Source organism: Palaemon carinicauda, chromosome 9, assembly GCF_036898095.1.
Source record: "Palaemon carinicauda isolate YSFRI2023 chromosome 9, ASM3689809v2, whole genome shotgun sequence".
NCBI classification, from domain to species: domain Eukaryota; kingdom Metazoa; phylum Arthropoda; class Malacostraca; order Decapoda; family Palaemonidae; genus Palaemon; species Palaemon carinicauda.
The window spans coordinates 136,932,665-136,957,391 of NC_090733.1; the positions used below are offsets into that span (position 1 = coordinate 136,932,665).

The 24,727-nt window shown below is 39.6% G+C and overlaps 1 protein-coding gene across 15 annotated transcripts in view; it reads left to right on the forward strand.

The window, feature by feature from the left end:
* LOC137647181 (alpha-1-inhibitor 3-like) overlaps nucleotides 1–24,727 on the forward strand; it is a 221,023-nt gene that overhangs the window by 194,121 nt on the left and 2,175 nt on the right. For all 15 annotated transcript variants that reach the window (XM_068380471.1, XM_068380480.1, XM_068380484.1 and 12 more), the window contains 7 exons: nucleotides 3,709–3,859; nucleotides 11,855–11,988; nucleotides 13,321–13,425; nucleotides 14,435–14,708; nucleotides 16,779–16,930; nucleotides 19,470–19,682; nucleotides 20,372–20,776. In XM_068380471.1, the coding sequence (XP_068236572.1) occupies nucleotides 3,709–3,859; nucleotides 11,855–11,988; nucleotides 13,321–13,425; nucleotides 14,435–14,708; nucleotides 16,779–16,930; nucleotides 19,470–19,682; nucleotides 20,372–20,776 (1,434 nt within the window). The remainder of the gene's footprint in view (nucleotides 1–3,708; nucleotides 3,860–11,854; nucleotides 11,989–13,320; nucleotides 13,426–14,434; nucleotides 14,709–16,778; nucleotides 16,931–19,469; nucleotides 19,683–20,371; nucleotides 20,777–24,727) is intronic.

Genomic DNA, 24,727 nt, shown 5'->3' on the forward strand with positions numbered 1-24,727 from the left:
CAGTCATCGCTGTCTGAAGGATCTCAATTGGACTCTAGATCTGACCAAGGAATTGGGACTTCTGGTCAACTTGGAAAAGTCCCAGCTGATCCCATCCCAAACTATTCTGTATTTAGGGATGGAGATTCGCAGTCCAGTTTTTCGGTCTTTTCCGTCGGCCCCCAGAATAGATCAAGCCCTGCTCGTAATCCAAAAGATGTTGAAGAGAGAACGTTGCTCAGTCAGGAATTGGATGAGTCTGGTAGGAACACTATCATCCCTGGAGCAGTTTGTCTCGCTAGGAAGGCTACACCTCCGACCTCTACAATTCCATCTGGCTTTTCACTGGAAAAAGGACAAGACGCTAGAGGCGGTCTCGATCCCGATTTCCGAAACAGTAAAGACTTGCCTGAATTGGTGGAAAGACAATATCAGTCTACGAGAGGGGCTTCCCCTAGCAGTTCAGAAACCCAACCACGTTCTCTTCTCAGACGCATCGGATTTGGGTTGGGGTGCGACACTGGACGGTCGGGAATGCTCAGGTCTGTGGAATTCGAGTCAGAGGAGCATGCATATCAACAGCAAGGAGCTTTTGGCAGTTCACCTGGCCTTGATAAGCTTCGAGAGTCTCCTTCGAGACAAAGTGGTGGAGGTCAACTCGGACAACACCACAGCCTTGGCGTACATTTCCAAACAGGGAGGTACCCACTCACTGACTCTGTACGAGATCACAAGGGACCTGCTCATCTGGTCAAGAGATCGAGGCATCTCCCTAGTAACGAGGTTCATCCAGGGTGACTTGAACGTTCTAGCAGATTGTCTCAGTCGGAAAGGTCAAGTAATTCCAACCGAATGGACCCTCCACAAGGATGTGTGCAAGAGACTTTGGGCGACTTGGGGTCAACCCACCATAGATCTCTTTGCAACCTCGATGACCAAGAGGCTTCCAATCTATTGCTCTCCAGTCCCAGACCCAGCAGCAATACATATAGATGCCTTTCTCCTAGATTGGTCTCACCTAGATCTTTACGCATTCCCACCATTCAAGATTGTCAACAAGGTACTGCAGAAGTTCGCCTCTCGCGAAGGGACAAGGTTGACGTTAGTTGCTCCCCTCTGGCCCGCGAGAGAATGGTTCACCGAGGTACTTCGATGGCTGGTAGACTTTCCAAGAAGTCTTCCTCTAAGAGTAGACCTTTTACGTCAGCCACACTTAAAGAAGGTACACCAAAGCCTCCACGCTCTTCGTCTGACTGCCTTCAGACTATCGAAAGACTCTCGAGAGCTAGAGGCTTTTCGAAGGAGGCAGCCAGTGCGATTGCAAGAGCGAGGAGAGCTTCTACCATTAGAGTTTACCAATCGAAGTGGGAAATCTTCCGAGACTGGTGCAAGTCAGTATCCGTATCCTCGTCCAGTACCTCTGTAGCCCAAATCGCTGATTTTCTTTTATACCTGAGAAGAGTTCGCTCCCTTTCAGCTCCCACGATCAAGGGCTACAGAAGCATGTTGGCATCGGTCTTCCGGCATAGAGGCTTAGATCTTTCCAACAATAAAAATCTGCAAGACCTCCTTAAGTCTTTTGAGACCTCTAAGGAACGTCGTTTGGCTACACCTGGGTGGAATTTAGACGTGGTCCTAAGATTCCTCATGTCAGACAGGTTTGAGCCTTTACATTCAGCCTCCCTGAAAGATCTCACTCTTAAGACTCTTTTCCTGGTGTGCTTGGCCTCGGCTAAAAGAGTCAGTGAGCTTCATGCCTTCAGCAAGAACATCGGTTTTTCGTCAGAAAAAGCCACTTGTTCTCTTCAGCTTGGTTTCCTAGCCAAGAATGAGCTGCCTTCTCGTCCTTGGCCTAAATCTTTTGATATTCCTAGCTTATCAGAGATCGTAGGCAACGAATTAGAGAGAGTACTATGCCCTGTTAGAGCTCTTAAGTTCTATTTAGCTCGTACTAAGCCTTTACGAGGTAAATCTGAAGCGTTATGGTGTTCGGTTAAGAAACCATCCTTACCTATGTCAAAGAATGCTTTGTCATATTTTATCAGATTGTTAATACGAGAAGCTCATTCACACTTGAGTGAGGAAGACCGATCTTTGCTTAAGGTAAGACGCACGAGATTAGAGCTGTAGCAACTTCCGTGGCCTTCAAGCAAAATAGATCTCTGCAAAGTATCATGGACGCGACCTTTTGGAGAAGCAAGTCAGTGTTCGCGTCATTTTACTTGAAAGATGTCCAGACTCTTTACGAGAACTGCTACACACTGGGTCCATTCGTAGCAGCGAGTGCAGTAGTGGGTGAGGGCTCAACCACTACACTTCCCTAATTCCATATCCTTTTAATCTGTCTCTTGAAATGTTTTTAATATTGTTTTTTATGGGTTGTTCGGAAGGCTAAGAAGCCTTTCGCATCCTGGTTGATTTGGCGGGTGGTCAAAGTCATTTCTTGAGAGCGCCCAGATTAGGGGTTTGATGAGGTCCTGTTGTATGGGTTGCAGCCCTTGATACTTCAGCTCCTGGGAGTCTGTCAGCATCCTAAGAGGATCGCTGGGCTCCGTGAGGAAGACAGACTTACAAGGCAGAGTAATCGTCTAAGTCGACTTCCTTACCAGGTACCTATTTATTTTGGTTTTGTTATATTGATAACTGTCAAAATGAAAAAACTCTTAGCTTATACGCTGTAAACATATTTAACTCTGGTCTCTACCCACCTCCTTGGGTGTGAATCAGCTATTATATATTCACCGGCTAAGTTAAATATTTAAAAATGATATTTTGATTATAAAATAAATTTTTGAATATACTTACCCGGTGAATATATAAATTAAATGACCCTCCCTTCCTCCCCAATAGAGACGCAGCGGGACGAGAATAATTGAAGGTTTTGTTTACATTCAAGAGTGGTATCTGGCCGACAGTTGGCGCTGGTGGGCACACCCGCAACCTGCATAGCGATCGCTCGCGAGTTTTTTAAGTATGTTGTCTGTCGAGCCGCAGAGTTGCAGCTATTATATATTCACCGGGTAAGTATATTCAAAAATTTATTTTATAATTAAAATATCATTTTAAAGTTTGATTTTTCATTGCTTCACAAATATGAGTCATTTAAATTGAATTTTTCCTTCAATGATAAAGTGGCTAATCTGTGGCAGAGCCTCCCCATCGCACCACCTGTCGTTAACTTGCTACCTAGTTAAAATTCAATAACTATTCCAGCTTCACTGAAGACATATCCCTATTTTAAAAGACTCAGATTTGTATAGCTATCATCATCATCATCTCCTACGCCTATTGACACAAAGGGCCTCGATTAGATTTCGCCAGTCGTCTCTTATCTTGAGCTTTTAATTCAATACTTCTCCATTCATCATCAACTGCGTCACGCTTCATAGTCCTCAGCCATGAGGGCCTGGGTCTTCCAACTCTTCTTGTATCTGGTGGAGCCCAGTTAAATGTATAGCTATACTTTCAAGTTATTATTTAGTTCAATATACTATTCCTCTTTTGAGTTTGAAGGGAACATTTTAATTTGTAATAAGTAAAAAGATTATAAATCAAAGCTATCACTGACTATTGGGTTTTTAATGCAAACTTAATTTTATCAATATTTTCCCCAGAAGCTTGGTTCCCTCTCTAGCATGCTACTGTATATAGATTTAGTAAACAGAATATTTTTAAAAATTACTCTTAGTATCATCATAATAGGTGCTTTATTTTTTTCTCATTTTCCAGAATCTTGGGTCTCTTGTTCGCATGCCGTATGGATGTGGTGAACAAAATATGTTGAATTTTGCTCCCAATATATTTATCCTGGAATATCTTGATGCCTCTAACCAGACAACAAAGGAAATAAGTACCAAGGCAATCAATTTTATGAACCAAGGTAAGGAAATAATTTTTTTCACTTTACTGTCACCATATTATTGATTGAATCTTGTAGAATGTTTTATTTTAGTGCATTTTGCTTATTCTGTCCCCTTTCTACTTCTGCTTTAATGTAATGGAAAATATTTTAGATAATGTCTGTGTCAATCATAATTGTCGTAAAACTGCTAGTCTTGCTTTTGCTAATTTGAAAGTTGAATTGTACAGTATTCTAGAAATTATAGGTACTCGGTAAATGATTTTTTTTTCTCCAAAGAAAAAATTTTATTTCAAAGTTTGAAAAGGCAATTTTACCTATTTTTAGGAAGTAATAAGATAATTCTAATTGGAAATAATGGTGAAAATAATTCAAATGAAAATAATGAAGAGGAAGAAAATTAATTCATGGGATAATGAATGGGAATTTGATGTAATATTATTATTATTTATTATTATTACTTGCTAAGCTACAATCCTAGTTGGAAAAGAAAGATGCTATAAGCCCAATGGCTCCAGCAGGGAAAATAGCCCAGTGAGGAAAGGAAAAGGAAAAACAGGAGAAGTTTAAGAACAATAATATTAAAATATATCTTTCTTATATAAACTATAACTTGAAAATAACAATAAAAACTTCAAAATAAATAAAATATATCTTTCTTATATAAACTATAAAAACTTGAAAATAACAAGAGGATAAAAACTTCAAAATAAAAAGAGGAAGAGAAACAAAAGAGAGAATAGTGTGCCCAAGTGTACCCTCAAGCAAGATAGGGTGGAGGAAAATCATAGTAAACATAACTAAATTATATATAATATTAAATTAAGTAATAGAATCAAATAGTTAAATTTTAAGGATTTCGCTTTGTGGGAAGAATAGAATAAAAGATAGTAGTAGTTTAATTAGTGTTGTAGGTAATTAGGGAAATATTTTGAAATTGATGTTTTGTAAAATACGGTAATGTACATATACGTATAACAAAACCTACATTACATTTAATGAACTACATGGAAACAAATCTAGTGCATTATTGAGGGCGTTGGTCGACTGTACGTAGGCATTGGTCAGCTGGCAAAGGGGGGTAATGAAGTCACTAATGTGAAGGTGTTACCAATAGTAGTAGTAGTAGTATTTTTTTTTTTTTTTCAATCTTCACATTGGTCTCTAATCCTTAACCTACCTGAAGATTGAGGGCTGACTATATATTTCAGCACAGTATATAAAATACTGTAGGTTTATTAACCATATAATTCAATTTGTGTAAGGTATCTTGTTTTTTTTAAAAAGATTTTGTAGTTTAATTATGAAAGATCTATTTTAATGTTACTGATCTCAAAATATTTTATTTTTTTTTGTTAATTACTTCTCTCGTAGTACACTTATTTTCTTTCCTCACTAGGCTATTTTTCCTATTGGAGCCCTCTCGCTTACAGCATCCTGCTTTTCCAACTAGGGTTATAGCTTAGTAAGTAATAATAATAATAATAATAACAATAATATCAGGTTCCAGTGAAGCTCCAAATATTTAAAGTTTAATTTTCAATATTTAACTTAGCCGGTGATTATATAGCTGCAACTCTGTTGCCCGACAGACAACTCTACGGTAAAAACTCGCCAGCGATCGCTACACAGGTTGCGGGTGTGCCCAACAGCGCCATCTGTCGTCCAGATACCCAGCACTCAATGTAAACAAAGACTCAATTTTCTCTCTGTCGAGCTATCGACAAGACGTACTTACTCGCTGTTGCTAAACTGGAGTTTTTTCACAACTAATTGGTGAAGTACTTTATTCTAGTTTTGAGCTTTCGCTATGCAGGTGTTTTATCTTCATCTTAAATCTTGAACTCGTTTTGGATAGATTTAATTATGGTGACAAAGAGAGTATGGACTTTCTTTCACTTTTAAATGGCCGACCCTTCCCTTAGACGGAAGTGTGTTTAGGCTTTTAGTAATTATATCACGTTATAGATTTTCCTCTATATATTTTATATCTCTCCGCCTTTATTAGGCCTCTTCGATTAACTTTCCATTTATTATAAACATATAAAAATAATTTTAATGTTTTGTTTATATAGACCTTTCCTGAGAGTAGGCGGTCCTAACTTGGAAACCGAAGTTAATCAATGTTGAGCCCTTTATATCGTAATTAGCTTTTAAAGAGCTAAGGATTTAAAACTTTTTAAATGTAATATTTTATGAAAGAATTTCTTTGATAGTCTTCGTACTGTTTTCAAAGATGAACTAACGTTTAGTTTATTTATGCTTCGCAGTTGTTGACGTTCAGGACGTTCAACATGCGCTCTATCGTTACGATAGAGAGAGAGTGTATCACGGTTTCACTTTGCAGTAAGAGTAAATCGATTCTGACGTTTTGTTCATTCTTTCTTAGCTTAAATGTTTTAAATTCTATTTTAAAGGAACTTTTTATTTGAAAAACCTTTCAGTTTTTTCCTTTAGTCAAATAACATGTTTTTTTGACGAAATATAATTGGGCTCTTCTCTTAGGTGCGAAATCAAGAGAGAAAGAGAGAGAGAGATAGAGACGGAGGGAGAGAGAGGAGAGAAAACGTTCCGTTCAAGCGGGTAACGTTGTTCTCCAGTTACTCTCGTCCCTAGTCGCTGTACGGGGAGGAAGGATAAAACGTTTTAGTTTTTTATTCTCGTCCCCAGGCTATGTGCGGTGAGAGATTGAAAACGTAGTTATATGAACTAGTGTTTAGTCTCTTTCCCAGCCACTGATTTTTTTATCTTAAAATATGTTTTCTGTTTTTTGCTGGTATTAATGAGCTTGCATTATACGACTGATTTCGCAATTACTACCTTTTAATGAAGGGTAGAATTGCGTGTTTCAGGTAGAAATCAGTAAAAGTTTCGATTTCAGTGAAATAAGTGCAAAACAGAAAAACGAAGTGATAAAGTGATATGCGCAAAGTGTTACAGTGTTGCGTCCGAGGGTTCGTCTGTTCGTGCCTGTCGTTCACCTAGTCCGGGACCTCTTACATGCTCCCAAGCCCAGGGGAGAAGTAATGTCAAACGACTTATGGGTTCGAGAGGCCTTGACCAACGAACAGACGTTTTCCCTCTATGGTATCGGGTGTATCTTACCAAGATCTCCCCTACCATAAGACGAGAGAGACGTTGTTTCTCCTCGTCATCCGAAGGCTTTTCGCATAAGAAACCTGTCACAAGGTTTCGAAGCCCTTAAGCGAAAGTCAGTCCTTTCAGGACAGGTCCAGCGTCCTGGTTACAACCATTAGGACAGCTCTGACCCTATGCAGTCATCGGATAACTGCTCGCCGCCTAACAAAAGCGTAACACAGACTCCGAGAGTCTTTTTTTGTAGGCAAAGTGTTGCGGTCACAGACGTTACCCTCGTCTCTTACCATAACCATTTCCGTTGATCCTTAATGGGTTGTATGGCAAGACATGCAGTATATGCTTGCCTCCCTTATGGAAGACTATTCTGCCGATTAGTCCGTTGAGTCTAGCCGTTTATCTCATCGATATCCTGGCTTTCAGCCAACCTAACGTTCCTTTGTGCTTACTGTTGACGTTGGCGTAGCTTAGTCACGTCAGTCAGGTTGTTTAGAACCACACTAGATGCGGTCTCGTGTGGTTTTTCAGCCGCATTTGGACGTTAGGCCACTTGCTGATGCTCCTGTTGACGTTCAAGACGTTCACTAACAATCGGAGTTGACTTGTTTTGACGCTGTGCGTCAACCTCCGCATTCTAGAGTTGTTTTGACTGCTCAGTCTAGGCAGTCAAAGCAGTCTCGAGTGGACGCTGTGCGTCCTCACGCACCTGTTGTGGTTGACAGTTCAGTTGTTGACAGTTCACAGACTGTCAAGCAGTTACATGACGTTGCGTTCTGGTCCGGTACTAATGCACCAGTGAGTGTGGACTCTGCTTGTAAAGCATTGCCACCACGGTAGGTCTCTCCCTTGCTTGAGACTCGGCTTTTATCGGACAAGGTTCCTGTAGATGAGGAAGTTGCTGTTCCCCCCTCCTACTGATATTCCCTTGAGGACTCTGTCAGATGGAGAGGAGCCTAAAGCTGCTTAGCCTCCTATGGACTTTAATTAAATCATGATGATTTTTTTAAGGATCTTTGTCCGGATCTTTTTGTAACTGCTGCTCCTCGTTCGCCTAAACGTCAGAGCTTACACTAGGCCTAGCTTCTTCGAAGCCGTTGTTTTTAAGCTAGTGCTCTCTCGCTCTCCTAGAGAGCTTTACGTTGGCTAGGCGACTGGTTTTTCACCAGGAGGAGTTTGGGGGATACAGCCTTTGCTTTCCCTTCTTTTAAACTGGTTTATAGAGCGAGAGTCTGATATGACACGAGAGAAGTTCTCGGCTTGGGAGTTCATGCCTCTGCCCAGATAGACTTCTCAATTCTCGTAGACTCTCCCTGGCGCCTGGCCAGGAGACGCTCCAAGTTGTTTACAGGTCAACTTCACAGCTGTTTTCGAGCCTTTGAAGTTTTGCTGTACAATTATGTCACGCATAACAAGGCTTTCAGGGATGGTAAACGGTACCGCCTCAGTCGCTAACCCCGTCTGTTGCCACACCTGCTCCCGTAGACCCTAAATGGGCTTTGCTGCAAGACATGCAGTCCAAGCTTGCGTCCTTGATAGAGGACTTTAATGCGGAGAAGGTTGCTACCGAACCTTCTGGCCAACAACCTTCCAACCGGTCGGTTGTGCGCCCTGTTGACGCTGAGGTAACCTACTCGCGTCTGCCAGTTGAGGTGGTTCCTCCACCGATGCGACCCAGTGTGGGTTGCCAGCCGCACGTTGACGTTAAGCGACGCTCGGAGGTGGTTGTTGACGTTCAGGACGTTCAACAACCAGCAGAGGTGACTTGTTTTGACGCAGTGCGTCAACCTCAGCAACCCGGTAGGGTGTTGACTGCACAACCCAGACGGTCTAGACAGTCTCGGGTTGACGCTGTGCTTCCTCGCGCACCCATGGTTGTTGACAGTTCACAGACTGTGCAGCAGTTCCATGATATTGCGTCCGGCTCCGTCACGCATCCACCAGTGCGACCGGACTCAGCGAGCCAGACGTTGCCCACTCCGTTGCCGTTTCCTCATCAGTTTTCGGATGAGGAACCCTCTGATGAGGACGTTGCTGAACAACAAGACGATCAGCCCCCAGAATAGATCAAGCCCTGCTATCCATCCAGAAGATGCTGAAGAAGAAACGCTGCTCAGTCAGGCTGTGGATGAGTCTGGTAGGGACGCTGTCATCCGTGGAACAATTTGTGTCACTAGGAAGACTACACCTCCGTCCTCTTCAATACCATCTAGCTTTTCACTGGAAAAAGGACAAGACGCTAGAAGCGGTCTCGATCCCGGTTTCCAAAAAGATAAAGTCTTGTCTGACTTGGTGGAAGGACAATATCAACCTAAGAGAGGGTCTTCCCCTGGCTGTTCAGACTCCCAACCACGTTCTCTTCTCGGACGCATCGGACGTGGGCTGGGGCGCGACACTAGACGGTCGGGAATGCTCAGGACTGTGGAACTCGAGTCAGAGGAGCATGCATATCAACTGCAAGGAGCTGTTGGCAGTACATCTGGCCTTGAAAAGCTTCAAGTCTCTCCTTCGAGGCAAAGTGGTGGAAGTTAACTCGGACATCACCACGGCCTTGGCGTACATCTCCAAACAAGGAGGTACCCACTCACTGACGTTGTACGAGATCACAAGGGACCTGCTCATCTGGTCAAAAGGTCAAGACATCTCCCTAGTAACGAGGTTCATCCAAGGCGACTTGAACGTCATAGCGGGCAAGTAATTCCAACCGAATGGACCCTCCACAAGGATGTGTGCAAGAGACTTTGGGCCACTTGGGGTAAAACCATCCATAGATCTCTTTGCAACCTCGCTGACCAAGAGGCTTCCAATCTATTGCTCTCCAGTCCCGGACCCAGCAGCAATACATATAGATGCTTTCCTCCTAGATTGGTCACATCTGGATCTCTACGCATTCCCACCGTTCAAGATTGTCAACAAGGTACTGCAGAAGTTCGCCTCTCACGAAGGGACAAGGTTGACGTTAGTTGCTTCCCTCTGGCCCGCGAGAGAATGGTTCACCGAGATACTTCGATGGTTAGTAGACGTTCCCAGTAGTCTTCCTCTAAGGGTAGACCTTCTACGTCAGCCACACGTAAAGAAGGTACTCCAAAGCCTCCACGCTCTTCGTCTGACTGCCTTCAGACTATCGAAAGACTCTCGAGAGCTAGAGGCTTTTCGAAGGAAGCAGCCAGTGCGATTGCTAGAGCAAGGAGAGCTTCTTCCATTAGAGTCTACCAATCGAAGTGGGAAGTCTTCCGAGACTGGTGCAAGTCAGTTTCTGTATCCTCGACCAGTACCTCTGTAGCTCAAATAGCTGTTTTTCTCTTATACCTGAGAAAAGGACGATCCCTTTCAGCTCCCACTATCAAGGGCTACAGAAGCATGTTGGCATCGGTCTTCCGGCATAGAGGCTTAGATCTTTCCAAACATAAAGATCTGCAAGACCTCCTTAAGTCTTTTGAGACCATCAAGGAGCGTCGTTTGGCTACCCCTAGATGGAATTTAGACGTGGTACTAAGATTCTTCATATCAGACAGGTTGGAGCCGTTACAATCAGCCTCCCTGAAAGATCTCACTCTTAAGACTCTTTTCCTGGTATGCTTAGCCTCGGCTAAAAGAGTCAGTGAGATTCATGCCTTCAGCAAGAACATAGGATTTTCGTCAGAAAAAGCCACTTGTTCGCTACAACTTGGTTTTCTAGCCAAAAATGAGCTGCTTTCTCGGCCTTGGCCTAAATCTTTTGATATCCCCAGCTTATCGGAGATCGTAGGCAATGAACTAGAAAGAGTCTTATGCCCTGTTAGAGCTCTTAAGTTCTATTTAAAGCGTACTAAACCTTTACAAGGCCAATCTGAAGCTTTATGGTGTTCAGTTAAGAAACCATCCTTGCCTTTGTCAAAGAATGCTTGGTCAGACTTTATCAGATTGTTAATACGAGAAGCTCATTCACATCTGAGTGAGGAAGACCGAACTTTGCTTAAGGTGAAGACGCACGAAGTTAGAGCTGTAACAACTTCCGTGGCCTTTAAGCAAAATATATCTCTGCAAAGTATAATGGACGCAACCTATTGGAGAAGCAAGTCAGTGTTCGCGTCATTTTACTTGAAAGATGTCCAGTCTCTTTACAAGAACTGCTACACACTGGGACTATTCGTAGCAGCGAGTGCAGTAGTGGGTGAGGGCTCAACCACTACAATTCCCTAATTCCATACCCTTTTAATCTTTCTCTTGAAATGTTTTTATTGTTGTTTTTTGGGTTGTCCGGAAGGCTAAGAAGCCTTTCGCATCCTGGTTGATTTGGCGGGTGGTCAAAGTCATTTCTTGAGAGCGCCTAGATTAGGGGTTTTGATGAGGTCCTGTTGTATGGGTTGCAACCCTTGATACTTCAGATCCTAGGGGTCGATCAGCATCCTAAGAGGATCGCGAGGCTCTGTAAGGAAGACGTACTTAAAAGGCAGAGAAATTGTTCAAGTCGACTTCCTTACCAGGTACCTATTTATTTTGTTTTTGTTATTTTGATAACTTCTAAAATGAAATAAAAACTCTTAGCTCATAAAAGTGTAAACATATATTGCTGGTCTCTACCCACCCCCCTGGGTGTGAATCAGCTATATAATCACCGGCTAAGTTAAATATTGAAAAATGTTATTTTGATAATAAAATAAATTTTTGAATATACTTACCCGGTGATTATAAATTAAAGGACCCTCCATTCCTCCCCAATAGAGACACAGTGGGACGAGGAGAAAATTGAGTCTTTGTTTACATTGAGTGCTGGGTATCTGGACGACAGATGGCGCTGTTGGGCACACCCGCAACCTGTGTAGCGATCGCTGGCGAGTTTTTACCGTAGAGTTGTCTGTCGGGCAACAGAGTTGCAGCTATATAATCACCGGGTAAGTATATTCAAAAATTTATTTTATTATCAAAATAAAATTTTTTCAGGTTACCAGCGTGAATTAAAATATAGACATGGAGATGGATCATACAGTGCCTTTGGAAAATCTGATGATTCTGGTTCCACTTGGCTTACTGCTTTTGTCTTGAAGTCTTTCGCTCAGGCCCGTCAGTATATTCAGGTAAGGAAAAAATTAGTATGTTGGTAAAAATTTGTACCAGCCAAACTCTTCTAAATCCTTTGTCAGGCTGGGAGGAGCGGAAATTCATATGTGCTAGAAATAGAAATGAATGGTGAGTGATTGTGACGCAGTTTCGGTAGGCCCTGCTGCTTCCTCCGGTCGCCTTGGTGACCGTGGAGGTAGCAGCAGTAGGGGATTCAGCGAAGTGAGACTTCATTTGTGGTGGATAATGGGGGAAGGTGAGCTTTTTCATCCTAGCAGTACCAGTCAAGTTACAGTACCAGCCAAACTTGGCCGAGTCCCTCGTCAGGCAAGGAGGAGCGGAGAGAGGAAAGGTCCCCTTCTGTTCCTTTGTTTGATGTCGGGTACCCTCCAAAAATTGGGGGGAGTGCCTTGGTAAATAGATAGATTAATTTTTAAGTATAAACCCTTGACTTACCAAAGCCTGATCTCTTAGTATTCAGATCAATTAGAAGTTTTGCTATGATTGTATTGTAATATTCCTAGACACGAAAGAGGCCTTTCAAGTAGGTCATAAATTCCACACTAATGTGGACCTTCATAATTTTGTCCTGGACTGATTTCCACACTACATTACTTGCATAGGCTCCACTGATGCTGACAGAACCCTCCTCACCAGCTTTCAGGTAGAACCTGTATAATTTTGCAACCTTTGTACCTGCTTATTGTGGGACTACAAAAAAATTGACCTTTTAGACCTATAAGGATGCTCCTTATATACTGTAATTGTATTTGTTCCAACATACTCTATATAGGGATATACTTTTGGCAAAGCTGAAAGAATAGCCCTATAAATAGCTCCGGTTTTGTACGTGTTTATTCCACGTACATATCATATCATTATGATATCAAAGGCAGAACTAAGCTTAATACTTATGAGATGGGCAACTTCTAATAACCTTGTACTGCTATACTGAAATGAATTAAAGTAGAGGGTACCCAAAAAGACAGAAAAGGGCAAGGAAAAAAATTTAAATGAAATATGGAGGTTCAATTTATAGTGTAAATTTTGCCGTGGCTAATCTAAAACTTTTAATTTCTTTTGATGCAAAAATGATCTTGAGTCCATGGAAAGAAAAATTTTCACATATCTTATAAGTACAGTTACATACTGTAATATTATGAACGTCACATACTGTAATATTATGAACTACGGCATTACTGCCATGCGCTTGAAAGTGAAATATTGTTTTCTAGAAATGTCTGCCTCATTTTTATAACTTTGGTTGATATTTATTTCCTTACTAAATGCATATACCTGTATTACTAATCACTTAACTATTATCATCAAAGTAAATTCTTGTCTTTCAGATTGATGGGAATGACATCGACATGAGTCGAGACTGGCTGAAGAGGAAGCAGATGGAGAATGGATGTTTCCAGTCTGTAGGAAAAGTATTTCACAAGGGAATGAAGGTAAGGTGTTGAGTTATGAAACTTTAGGATGATAAGTCTGAATGTTAAGTCGCACTTGAATAAATAAAAATATACAAAAGTGTATTATCATATTTTATATACTTTTATTCTTATTTATTGTACAATAATATGGTGGTATATGCTGTTAATGCTTTTAAATGGTAGGTAGTTGAACTCTTATAGAAAATGCCACTTTTAAGCTCCTAAATATATAAAAAGTCATAGCTAGTTTCATAGTTCGTTCGCTAGGATGATGTTAATATTTTGAACGCTTATTATAAATGTTAGTATCTTAATGATTTTATATACAGTACTTTAATTCTTATTTTGTGCTATTAACGCTATTCCAGTGATCACATTTGTCATAATCAAAGATTTAGAATTTAAGCTTTATTACCAATATCAGTGACCTCAGGAATATTTTTTTATTTTTTACATCTGGATTAATTGTAACAGAGTTTCATTAAGTTTCCATCTTGCGTAATACTTTGCTATGTTAATTTTATGATTTAAATAAACTTTCCTCCCATATAGTTATCCTGATTTTCTTATTATAGGCCCTAGTGCCAGATACTGTATTTTAAACTGATGTAGTTTAACTTCTTGTAATCACCTTACATATGACCACAGTGGGGACCAATTTTTTTCAGCTTATGCCTAAGATTTTATTTTAAAATTCTACTGTATATGAAAACACTGAAATAAACGGTGATCCAAGAATTATAACGCAGAGTATCAGATACAAATCTTATATGGAGAGTAATATTCTCATCATTATCTCCTCCTACGCTTATTGACGCAAAGGGCCTCGATTAGATTTTGCCAGTCGTCTCTATCTTGAGCTTTTAATTAAATACTTCTCCATTCATTATCTCCCACTTTGCACTTCATAGTTCTCAGCCATGTAGGCTTGGGTCTTCATCATCATCCAGAGTAATATCCTACAATATACTATCTCATGCAATATTATTTTAAATTTAGTATTCATCAATTTTATTTTATTTTTCAGGGCGGCATTTCAGGGGCTGGATCTCCAGTTCCTCTCACAGCTTATGTGTTGATTTCTCTACTGGAATCTGGTGAACCACACACAAGCAAAGCTATCAGTGAGGCAGCATTTTGCCTAAATGCAGACAATTTGGAAAATCCATATACGACAGTACTCATAGCATATGCTTTAGCACTGTCTCAAGAGTCAAATGCTGAGAAGGTTGTGGAGAAGATGATTAGTTTGGCTACAGAAACATCAAATTCTATGCACTGGGAGCTGCCTAAAGAATCAGGTAACAAATCTGTAATTTTTAATCAGTATTGATAACCCTTTAACCCCCAGGCTATTTGGAAATTTCCAACACTTAACCCCCAGGGGGGTATTTTTTTCCCAGCACATTTTGCAGTATATTTTTTTTTAAATTGCTCTAACAGCCTTAATTTTTGTCATAGAGAGGTCAGGTTGGTCTCATTCTCTTGGAAAATGCCTGAAGTTTTTCAAAAAATTATCAAAAATATGAAAAAAAAATTTTTATAGCATTTTTTTGCAAGGACGTACCGGTACGTCCATGGGGGTAAAGGGATGGCTTTTGTAAAATGTACCAGTACGTCCTTTGGGGGTAAAAGGGTTAAAATCTATCCCTCAAAATTGGGAGAAGTGCTATGGTAGATAGATAGGTAGTTAAAATCAGAGAGAGAGAGAGAGAGAGAGAGAGAGAGAGAGAGAGAGAGAGAGAGAGAGAGAGAGACTCTCTCTATTTCTGTGCCTTGGAAAAGCCATAACAAATAAGAATTCAGAATTCTGGTTTAGTGTGTTGTTTCCGTGTTTTTCAATGAAACGTGAACATTGCGAAAAATGTAAGATATTTTCTTTTTTACGTTCTTAAAAAATATAACTATATAATAGGACTTTATTTTATATGGATATTGTGTGGAAATTGCCTTTTATGAATGAAAAATACAGGAGCACTTTCTGATTACCATCAGTATGCAGTAAGAAATTTTTTTATTATGACAGCTACTGCCACTTGTAAACAAGGCGAATGCCTACTAGGTACTGGACGTTAGCTTGACCAATAGTACATGTGCTGTTGGGATCCATTTTCTGTACACATATTCAAATAGGCCCAGCAATTACCCTCGTTCAATGTAAATTTCTTACCTCTTTTTCTGCACAGCAATTTTAAGCGACTATTTCCATGAAAAAACTATTTGATGTGCTTAACTTGTTATCGGAGCACTTATGGGAAAAGATTTATTGATGTGGAAACATCATCGGATCTCCAGAAGGTTAATAGGTTTTATATGTTAGATATATCAAGGGGGTTTAAGAGGAATTTAATTTTGAAATAAGTTAATTTTTACCTTTCCATCAGCTACCCACCTTCAAGAATTTGTGGTATTGGCATGACTATTGGGGAAAATTCGTTTAAATAAAATAATCATGATAATAAAAAATCATAATTTAAATATAAAGTATATAAAGTATCCCAACCACAATTATATGAAGCTTTTGGATGTACAGTATATGGGCTGGTAGTACGTTCAGCTTGTGCATCCTCTAGTTGGGTCTACCGGGCATTGCAGGGGAGGGGGAGATTGGAGAGAGTTAAAAAGAGTAAGTTTAGAGATCAGTAAAGCCAGTGGCTTTAAGATTAAAGCATGATATCTATATGGTATATTTAAATGGTACATTATATTATTAACCCTTTTACCCCTAAGGGACGTACTGGTACGTTTCACAAAAGCCATCCCTTTACCCCCATGGACGTACCGGTACGTCCTTGCAAAAAAATGCCATAAAATTTTTTTTTTCATTTTTTCGATAATTTTTTTGAAAAAAAAATTCAGGCATTTTCCAAGAGAATAAGACCAACCTGACCTCTCTATGACAAAAATTAAGGCTGTTAGAGCAATTTAAAAGAAATATACTGCAAAATGTGCTGGTAAAAAAATAACCCCCTGGGGGTTAAGGGTTGGAAATTTCCAAATAGCCTGGGGGTTAAGGGTTGGAAATTTCCAAATAGCCTGGGGGTTAAGGGTTGGAAATTTCCAAATAGCCTGGGGGTTAAGGGTTGGAAATTTCCAAACAGCCTGGGGGTTAAAGGGTTAAAAATTTTTTTATGTTTTTTCTTTTTTCATGTTCTTCCTCTTTTAACCAGTTCCTTTCATATAACCTCAAATTGGCCATCCATGTGTCAATAATATTAACTCAGAGGTCTGTATAGCATTGGCTATATACCTTGTTGTGGGTTCTGATGTGAAAATAATCCATTAAAATTAAATATAATTTGCAAAATATCATAAGCTGCTATAGTAAGTATTCTAAAAATTATCTCAATATTGTTATTCTATTTTTTAAGGTATGAGTGATGCTGTTGCAGTAGAGACTGCTGGATATGCTGTTTTAGCAATGATGACACTTGACTCTGAACGTTATCTAGTTCAAGCAAGAAAAGTTGTGAAGTGGATTTCATCCAAGAGAAATGGTCAAGGGGGTTTTATATCTACTCAGGTAAGCGGAAAAAATACACTTCAGAGTTTAATTTCTTTGATAGAAATTTATTTTTAAGTTATAAGATAGGACATTTCACATAGCTATTCTTTGAGAAATAGGCGTATGGCAACCAAACTTCTTTTAAGTTTGACTCGACACTAAAATCTCTTAACCCTTTTACCCCCAAAGGACGTACTGGTACGTTTCACAAAAGCCATCCCTTTACCCCCATGGACGTAAAGGGACGTATAAAAATTTGTTTTTCATATTTTTGATAAATTTTTGAGAAAATTCAGGCATTTTCCAAGAGAATGAGACCAACCTGACCTCTCTATGACAAAAATTAAGGCTGTTAGAGCAATTTAAAAAAATATACTGCAAAATGTGCTGGGAAAAAAATAACCCCTTGGGGGTTAAGGGTTGGAAACTTCCGAGTACCCCGGGGGTAAAAGGGTTAACATCACTAATTAATATGTAGGAGGGGGGGGTAAATTAAGTGAATACCAGGTAAATATTGAAATGATACTTTATGATAAGCTTACTTGGAGGTAGCTTACCTAGCTGAATCTCACTATGATGTAGGTAATAAAGTTAAGAGAAGAGATTATGAACAGAAGTTAACTTTAAACTGTCCAAACCCACCTGACAAGGTACACATTAATTTCTTATTATGGATTCTGCAATGCAACAAAATCCCAAACTAAATAAGGAGCAGATATTGTTCTACTTTTATCAAGTGTTTTGGGTGTGCATACTACAGTACATAGGGTAATTTTGTATCGATTATAGTGCTTTAAAGTTTGCATGTTCAGTCTGCCCGCATGGCAATTGCTTTAGTTTTCTCAGTCAGGAAGTATATTGTAATGTGAAAAGATAAGATGAGGCCCTTTATTTTTCAGCAGAAAATCCGAGATACAGTATTGAGAAATTAAAGGTGGTAGAATTTGTATATGATGTCAAAACTAAGAATGGATTCTGTTTTATACAATCGGTAACTGTGATACAGAAGGATTAGGGCAGGAGATACATTACCTAGTTCCTGTACTCTCTGTACGAGGTGCTAAGCAGTGAAAAATAAATTAATTAAATTTGACAGTCCCCTATCGATTTCTACTATTATACAAAGAATTAATGTTCCCAGTCTCCCTCAATCAAATTTCATTCTTCCCCTGGAATATTGGGGCTACACATGTGTTTTCTTGCTTACTTGAAACCTCTAACATTATATCCACTACTGAGAGGAGAAGATGCTTGCTGGAAGGTGTGGCAGTACGATACAAAGGAAAGACAAGTCTGTGTGTTGTCAACCTAATAATTCAAACTGGTCCTCCTAGATGCCTGCTCCAAATTTTTTAGTGATCCAACACAAATATGAAATAGGAGACAAAATCTGTTAGCTTCTGTCTATCTGGACCAACCTCAACTATGGAATATAATGCAACTGTTCTGTACTCCACATAATTAATGGACAAAGCTTTAGCTTCCTGGGGGCCTACAAATGCCTCTTTATTAGGAGCAGATATAACTCATACCCACGAATCTGCAATAGAAAACATTTCTACTATACATGCTATATATTCACTCATTTCTTTGGGTAGCCAACCTTAATATATCATTTGGCTCCTATTGACAAAGGCTAGTCTGTTGAAATACTTGGAGCCAGGCATTGGACCCATTAGTTAAACTGCCAAATGCTTTGACTGTTAATGAGAACTTGACAGAAACAGGGAGTTGCAGAAACCAATTCTCATGCCATATGAATTATTAATCTATCCACTTCATCCTTAAATATACTTGTGAATAGGGGCCGATCATTCCTAGTCGAGCCAGAAACATGAGCTGACATCGAAGTCAGAAATAACCTGAATTATCTTCTCTCAACTTGCCCCATATTTACAATCATCTTTGACTTTGTTTTTTTAACTTGACATTTGCAGAACATATATACTTTCAACTCTCATTGCTGGCCTCGACATATAACTTTAATGGAATGACTATCTTTCCCTTCAAAGAATAACCTATTCACAGAATTTTTACCACACAAATGAATGTCAAAACCAGCAGAAATACCCAGCAATATTTGAACAACCTAAGAGGAAAAACAAAAAGCTGGCAATCGGTTAGAGGAAGTTATGTGACCGACTGTTGTAATGAGGCGACTTAGAATAATGAGGCGTGCCCATGCCTTATTTTTATTGCAAAAAATCACCATATACCAAGGCCCTTACCCCAATTTTGGGGGGTAGCCGACATCAAACAAATGAAAAAAGGGGAACTTTCCTCTCTACACTCCTCCCAGCCTGACATCCTAGGAGGTAGAAGGTAATTGGAGTGAGAGAGAATTAAAACTCATTTTTAAATGTTAAGGCATCAATAGAAACACATTTTGTAGGAGCAGCCAGGTGAACCTTGTTTAAATATTGAAATTCCGAATTGAGCTCGCATATTGGAATTTTTTTACCCAGTATTTTTTTGCTTAAGAGACCTAATAGAAAACAAACATTAGCCCTCATCAGTTATAAATAAAATTTACTTTATTTTGATATTTATTTTTTAGGACACAGTTGTGGCACTTCAAGCTTTGGCCTCATATGAAGCTCTTCAATCTAAATCTGCAACTAACTTGGTGGTCACCGTTGATGGGGAGGGCCTTCAACATGACTTTTTCATAGATGAATCTAACAAGCTACTTCAGCAGATGGTTAATATTCCAACTTTCCCAAACACTATTCTCCTTAGTATGGAAGGCGATGGATGTGCTCTTACACAGGTGAGTAGGGTATAATGCATGGGATATTGTTAAAATTAGAAGCTTAATTGATCGGTTCCTATTCGTGTTGGGTGGCAATACAAATATGACGCGTATCTGCTGTTTAATTTTTAGTTTTCATAAAAATATTCAACATATTAAATAGCATATATTCCTTTATATTACTATTTATGTAAAATAATAATTGCATATAAAATTGGATGAAAAACTAGTAATAGGCTTTTGAAAATAGTAAAAGAAATTCTAATTTTTGCAGTTTTTGCCTTCAGTATTTTTAAATATTTTGTTATACACCAAGAAACTAGTTTGAATGTACCATAAATAGAATAAAGAGGTTAATATTTCAAATATGAAAAACACAACACACTTGTGAAATAAATTATTCTTCTCAAACAGTGTTTTTATATAAAATTCTTAATTTTCTTTATTCTGTGTAAGGAAACCTTACCACTATTTCAGTTTAGTAACAAATAGTAAAAATCCATTTTAGTTTCCAGTCTTCCTCACACTATTCTCTTTGTAAATACTGATTGGGTATGTTATTTAGCTCATATCTTATAATAACATTAAAAAAAATAATTCCCCATATATTGAGATGTGTGGGATCAATTATAGAATCTAAAAATTACATTGTATGTATTTAAAAAAAACGTGTATATGTAATATAATCAACTTTTATGACATTGCAGGCAGTTCTTCGCTATAATGTCCCAGAACCCAGTCCAAATGAAGCATTTGTACTTGAAGTTGAAACAGAAACTGCTTTTGATCTCAAGTGCCTATCAAAGAGAATAAAAACTTGTGCTTCCTATCAACATCCGGATGAGAAATCCAACATGGCTGTGATTGAAGTAAACTTGGTATCTGGTTACATTCCAGAGAAGGTTGACTTGAAGAGAGTAGTGGGTTATGGGACAGGATTGTTCAAACGATATGAAGTCGACGGTAACAAAGTTACATTCTATGTTGACGAGATGTCTAAAAATAAAATTTGCCTATCTTTCCGAGTTATACGCGACATTACCATGGAAGATGTGAAGCCAGGTACTGTTAAAATATATGATTACTACCAGCCAGAATTCACTGTTAGTAAGGTAAGTTTAAAGTCCTTATTCTGTATTTGTGAATTTTTTAAACCTTTTTATATACTCTAATGAAGCTCTATTTACTATTAATGTAATAGTCTTTAATCAAGGTAAAGAAATAAAGGGATTTTGACGAAGGAAAAATCTATTTCTGGGGAGAGACCTGTGACGCCCGGTGAATAGGTCCTTCTTTACACTTTTTTGATATCAGAGAAAGATAAAAGCTTGGAATGCAGAGGTTACTACCCTCGCGTGAGCACCTTGTGGGTGTCGTGTATACATCAGGGGCTTTATGATTTCATGGCAATAAAAGTACAGGATCAAGGTTTTCTTTGGCAAATAAAGTTTATAGCCACTAAAGATATGAAAAAAAAAATGTGTGTAATTTTTCTGTCGCTGAAGATGGAAAATTCAGACGAGAAAAATGATATTTCATTATGTAATTTTGTATCACTTGAAAGCACCAAGAAAATTTGTGACTTCCATGACAGAAGCAAGAAAAGCACAATTTTAAATTCCAGTAGTATTGGTTTATGAGTAACATTGAATACGAGCAAATTGCTTATTCAAAGAGCCACACCCCTGAAGTGCTTTATTTCTGTTTCGTGTCCTGCCTCATCTTGGATATGTCTGTGAACAGTAGCATCCCAGAAGGTGGGGAGGCTAGTGGAAATCTTTGTGTAAGGTTACAGTTGTGCAGCCACCAGGAAAGATAATCTCATACCTCTTGCTCCACTGGAACAAGATAGAAAGGCAGATTGTTGGCTGCCATCCAGATACACCCCGGACACCATTGAAGAGATTGCAGGTGGAGATGCACGTGTGGAATGAGTTCCTCTGGTGAAGTTGTCCAAGAAAACATTACTACCGCCAAGTTGGAAGCTGAGTCTGCTGATGAGATAGTTAGTGGAAATTCTCTCGCTGCTGCCGTATCTATCAGATTGGCCAGGTACTTCACCCTTTGCTTAAATGTGAGACTTGACTTGTCCCAATTTATCATGATTCACAATTCTTAACAAAGAGAGTAGTCAGTCTCGATTCTTAAGTATCTACGAATCCGAAGAGGGCAGGACCAGTCAGTGGACAAGATACTTCAAAAGATATAGCCTATTCAAGAGTCCAAGCTGTGACTGGAGTGGACACTTGTGTAAACACTTGGGGAACAGTGGACAGCCAAAGCACATGGCTTTGAAATGGTACACTAGCTATTCCTTCGACGATATGACGGAGGTAGTTTCTGTAGGACTGATGAAATGGCATTTTAAAATACGCTTCCTTCAATAAATGCAAGAAGTCTTCCTCTGTGATGACAGACTGCATGGCACTTGCTGCCTGTCTCCATGCAGGATGGAGTTTGAAAAACAAACATGTTCAGCAGTGAGAGGTCTGTTGAGCATTTCTCAATGTTGCCATTGTCTCCTATTCAAGTTGCCTGGGGAATAGAGCAACCCAAATATCCTTCTCTTCAGGAATTAGTTGGACCATTGATTTGCTGACTGGTGTGCCAAAATTGTCACTGCCTTTGCACCAGACAGGATTGACTGGATGTACTTCACACCAACATCTTGAGTAGTATTGAGTGAGGCAACTACACAGAACCACTGGTTGATACAAGGAGCTGCCTGAAGATTGGCGATGTTAGATTTCAGTGGCAGCACTCAGGTGTTGAGAAGAAAGTGCCCTCATTCTTTAGTCTCTCGACAGGCAGAACCTGCCAAGAACACACAGACTGTGGGATCAAAGGGAATAGGAGATAGGCATGCCCTAACAGGCATATAGCATCTTTATGTCGAGCAAATGTGGGAGACAAGGTCTTGCTAGACTGAAGTAAATAATCAGTCCCGAATATTTGAAAAGTCACTCTTGTTCAAGGCCACTCGACTAAGTTCCGACCATGGCAACTTATGTCTTTGATCCTTGAGAAGTGCCAAAAATCTAGTCAGTGATCATTGAACCCTCTTTCAAAATGAGTCTTAGTAGACTTGCCAAGGTCGGCATTGCTATATCATAGACAAACGGCACTGTTTTACAATTCTCCACCTCTCCTAGTGCTGGACCAGTCAGGCGCTATTGTCTTGGAAAGCCACTCAGGCCACTTTTTTTCAGATTATGCAAGATCCAGACTGAGAACTGGTGATGGGTGCCCCAATCAACTGCATGTCTCTCCTTCAGAAGCAGGACTATATGTCCCTCATGGCCCCCACAAAAGAGCCTTTGTGGAGTGTTTAAGTGAACGATTTATTAAGTGGAGTGGCCAGCAAACCAGTCACTTGGTAAAGATCTTTGCTGCAGATCAAACGCACACAATAAGGCATCTCTGTACTCTAGGTTGGGGATTTGTTCCAGTGCCTCGTCACGCAACCTCATGGGAAGCCCAAGTGTGGACTGGCAATGCATGGAAAGAAAAGGTGACTGGTGATCTTGTTCACTCAAGTGAGCATGTGGGAGTGTTGCCTACGGTCTGGGGGTTACAAGGAGACTGATCATGAAAGGACTGTTCAACGAGGGGAGACTAAGCACAAGAGGACTGATCACTTTTACGTGAAGGAATGTCTCGTCACTCAAAAAGCGAGATTCATCTTCCTCTCATCCCAACATGAGTGTTTCTCACTTAAGAACTAAAGTATCCCTTGAGAGAGAGAGAGAGACTGGAGTGTAGCTCAATCATCCATTGGAAGGAAGGTCCCCTTCATCTTGACAAACCGGGATACTCTCCCAGTTTATTTGGTGGTTCTTGGGTACCAACTGCCTTTCTCCAGTGTATGCTTGGAGAGAACAATCAGAGCCTTGCATTACTGTCTATCAGTCTTTCTAGCCTTCTTCAATGATATCTTCTTCTTCACCTTAGAAGTAGCAGAATCTTCAATTGACGAGGAAGAGCTAGAAGAGTAGCACCGCACTCGCATCTTCTTGCTAGCCTTCTTCAGAGTTGAGGTAACGGGAACCAATGACAATCTGATGACGGGAATCTTAAAAAGCAGCAGCAGCATGTTCCATAGCCTTCAGTTCCTCCACACGGAATAAACAATAGTCATTTAGACACTGCTGTTGTAGCCCTATGACTGGAAACAGTTGTGCACCTACAAGAGAGACAAGGATGATGAGATTACTTGCAAGTTTGCACAAACCTGTCACAAATTTATGGGTTATATGGAAAAAAAAAAAAATACATCCATTAATTTTTCCAGGTTTACCCGAATACAAAAGCCTGTCTGCATGGTTATTCGTTTAATTAGAATGAGAAAGCAATAAGATTAAAATTGACGAAAATTTGAAAGGCAGCAAGAGTATTTCTACTACGAGTAGCCAAAATCAAGTGTGTCTAACTGACTGACAGGTAGACAGGGGCATGCCCATCACCTCTTATGTAAAAGTTATACTCCTATTGGAGGAGGATGGTTTGTATTTATGTAGGAACAACGTACTTCTTAAAATGAAATTTTTTCAATTCATACCCTATATTCATGAAGATTCTCCTCCTGCCCCCCTCACTCACATTGGTTCTGATTTCCTACATCATACTTAAACCTTGAAAAAATGAGAAATAAAATGGCAGCAGCTGAGGAAGGGTTTTGTTTACGCTACTGTATATTCAATGCAGCTAGGTATGTCCAAAAGGGAAGGGCACCTGGTTTTAAACTGCTTCCCCTCTCCCTTGGTACATTACCGCAGATCTGATTTACCTTCTTTCTCTAATCCTGCTCCAACTTTTAACTTGGTCTTTCTTTCCGTTTCTATATTGTTTTATTTCTGAAATTATTTCACATCACCATAATAGTTTTCATAAAGTTACAGAAGGCACAAGTTGTCGTAACTTTGTGAAAACTATTATAGCAAAACTTTAAATATTCATTAGCTATTTATTCTCTAAATGAGTAGATTGTCCCTAATAAAAATTTTACAAAGACCAAGCTAAGAAAAGTCATTGTTGCTAACAGAGATGGGATGGGGTGCTGTATA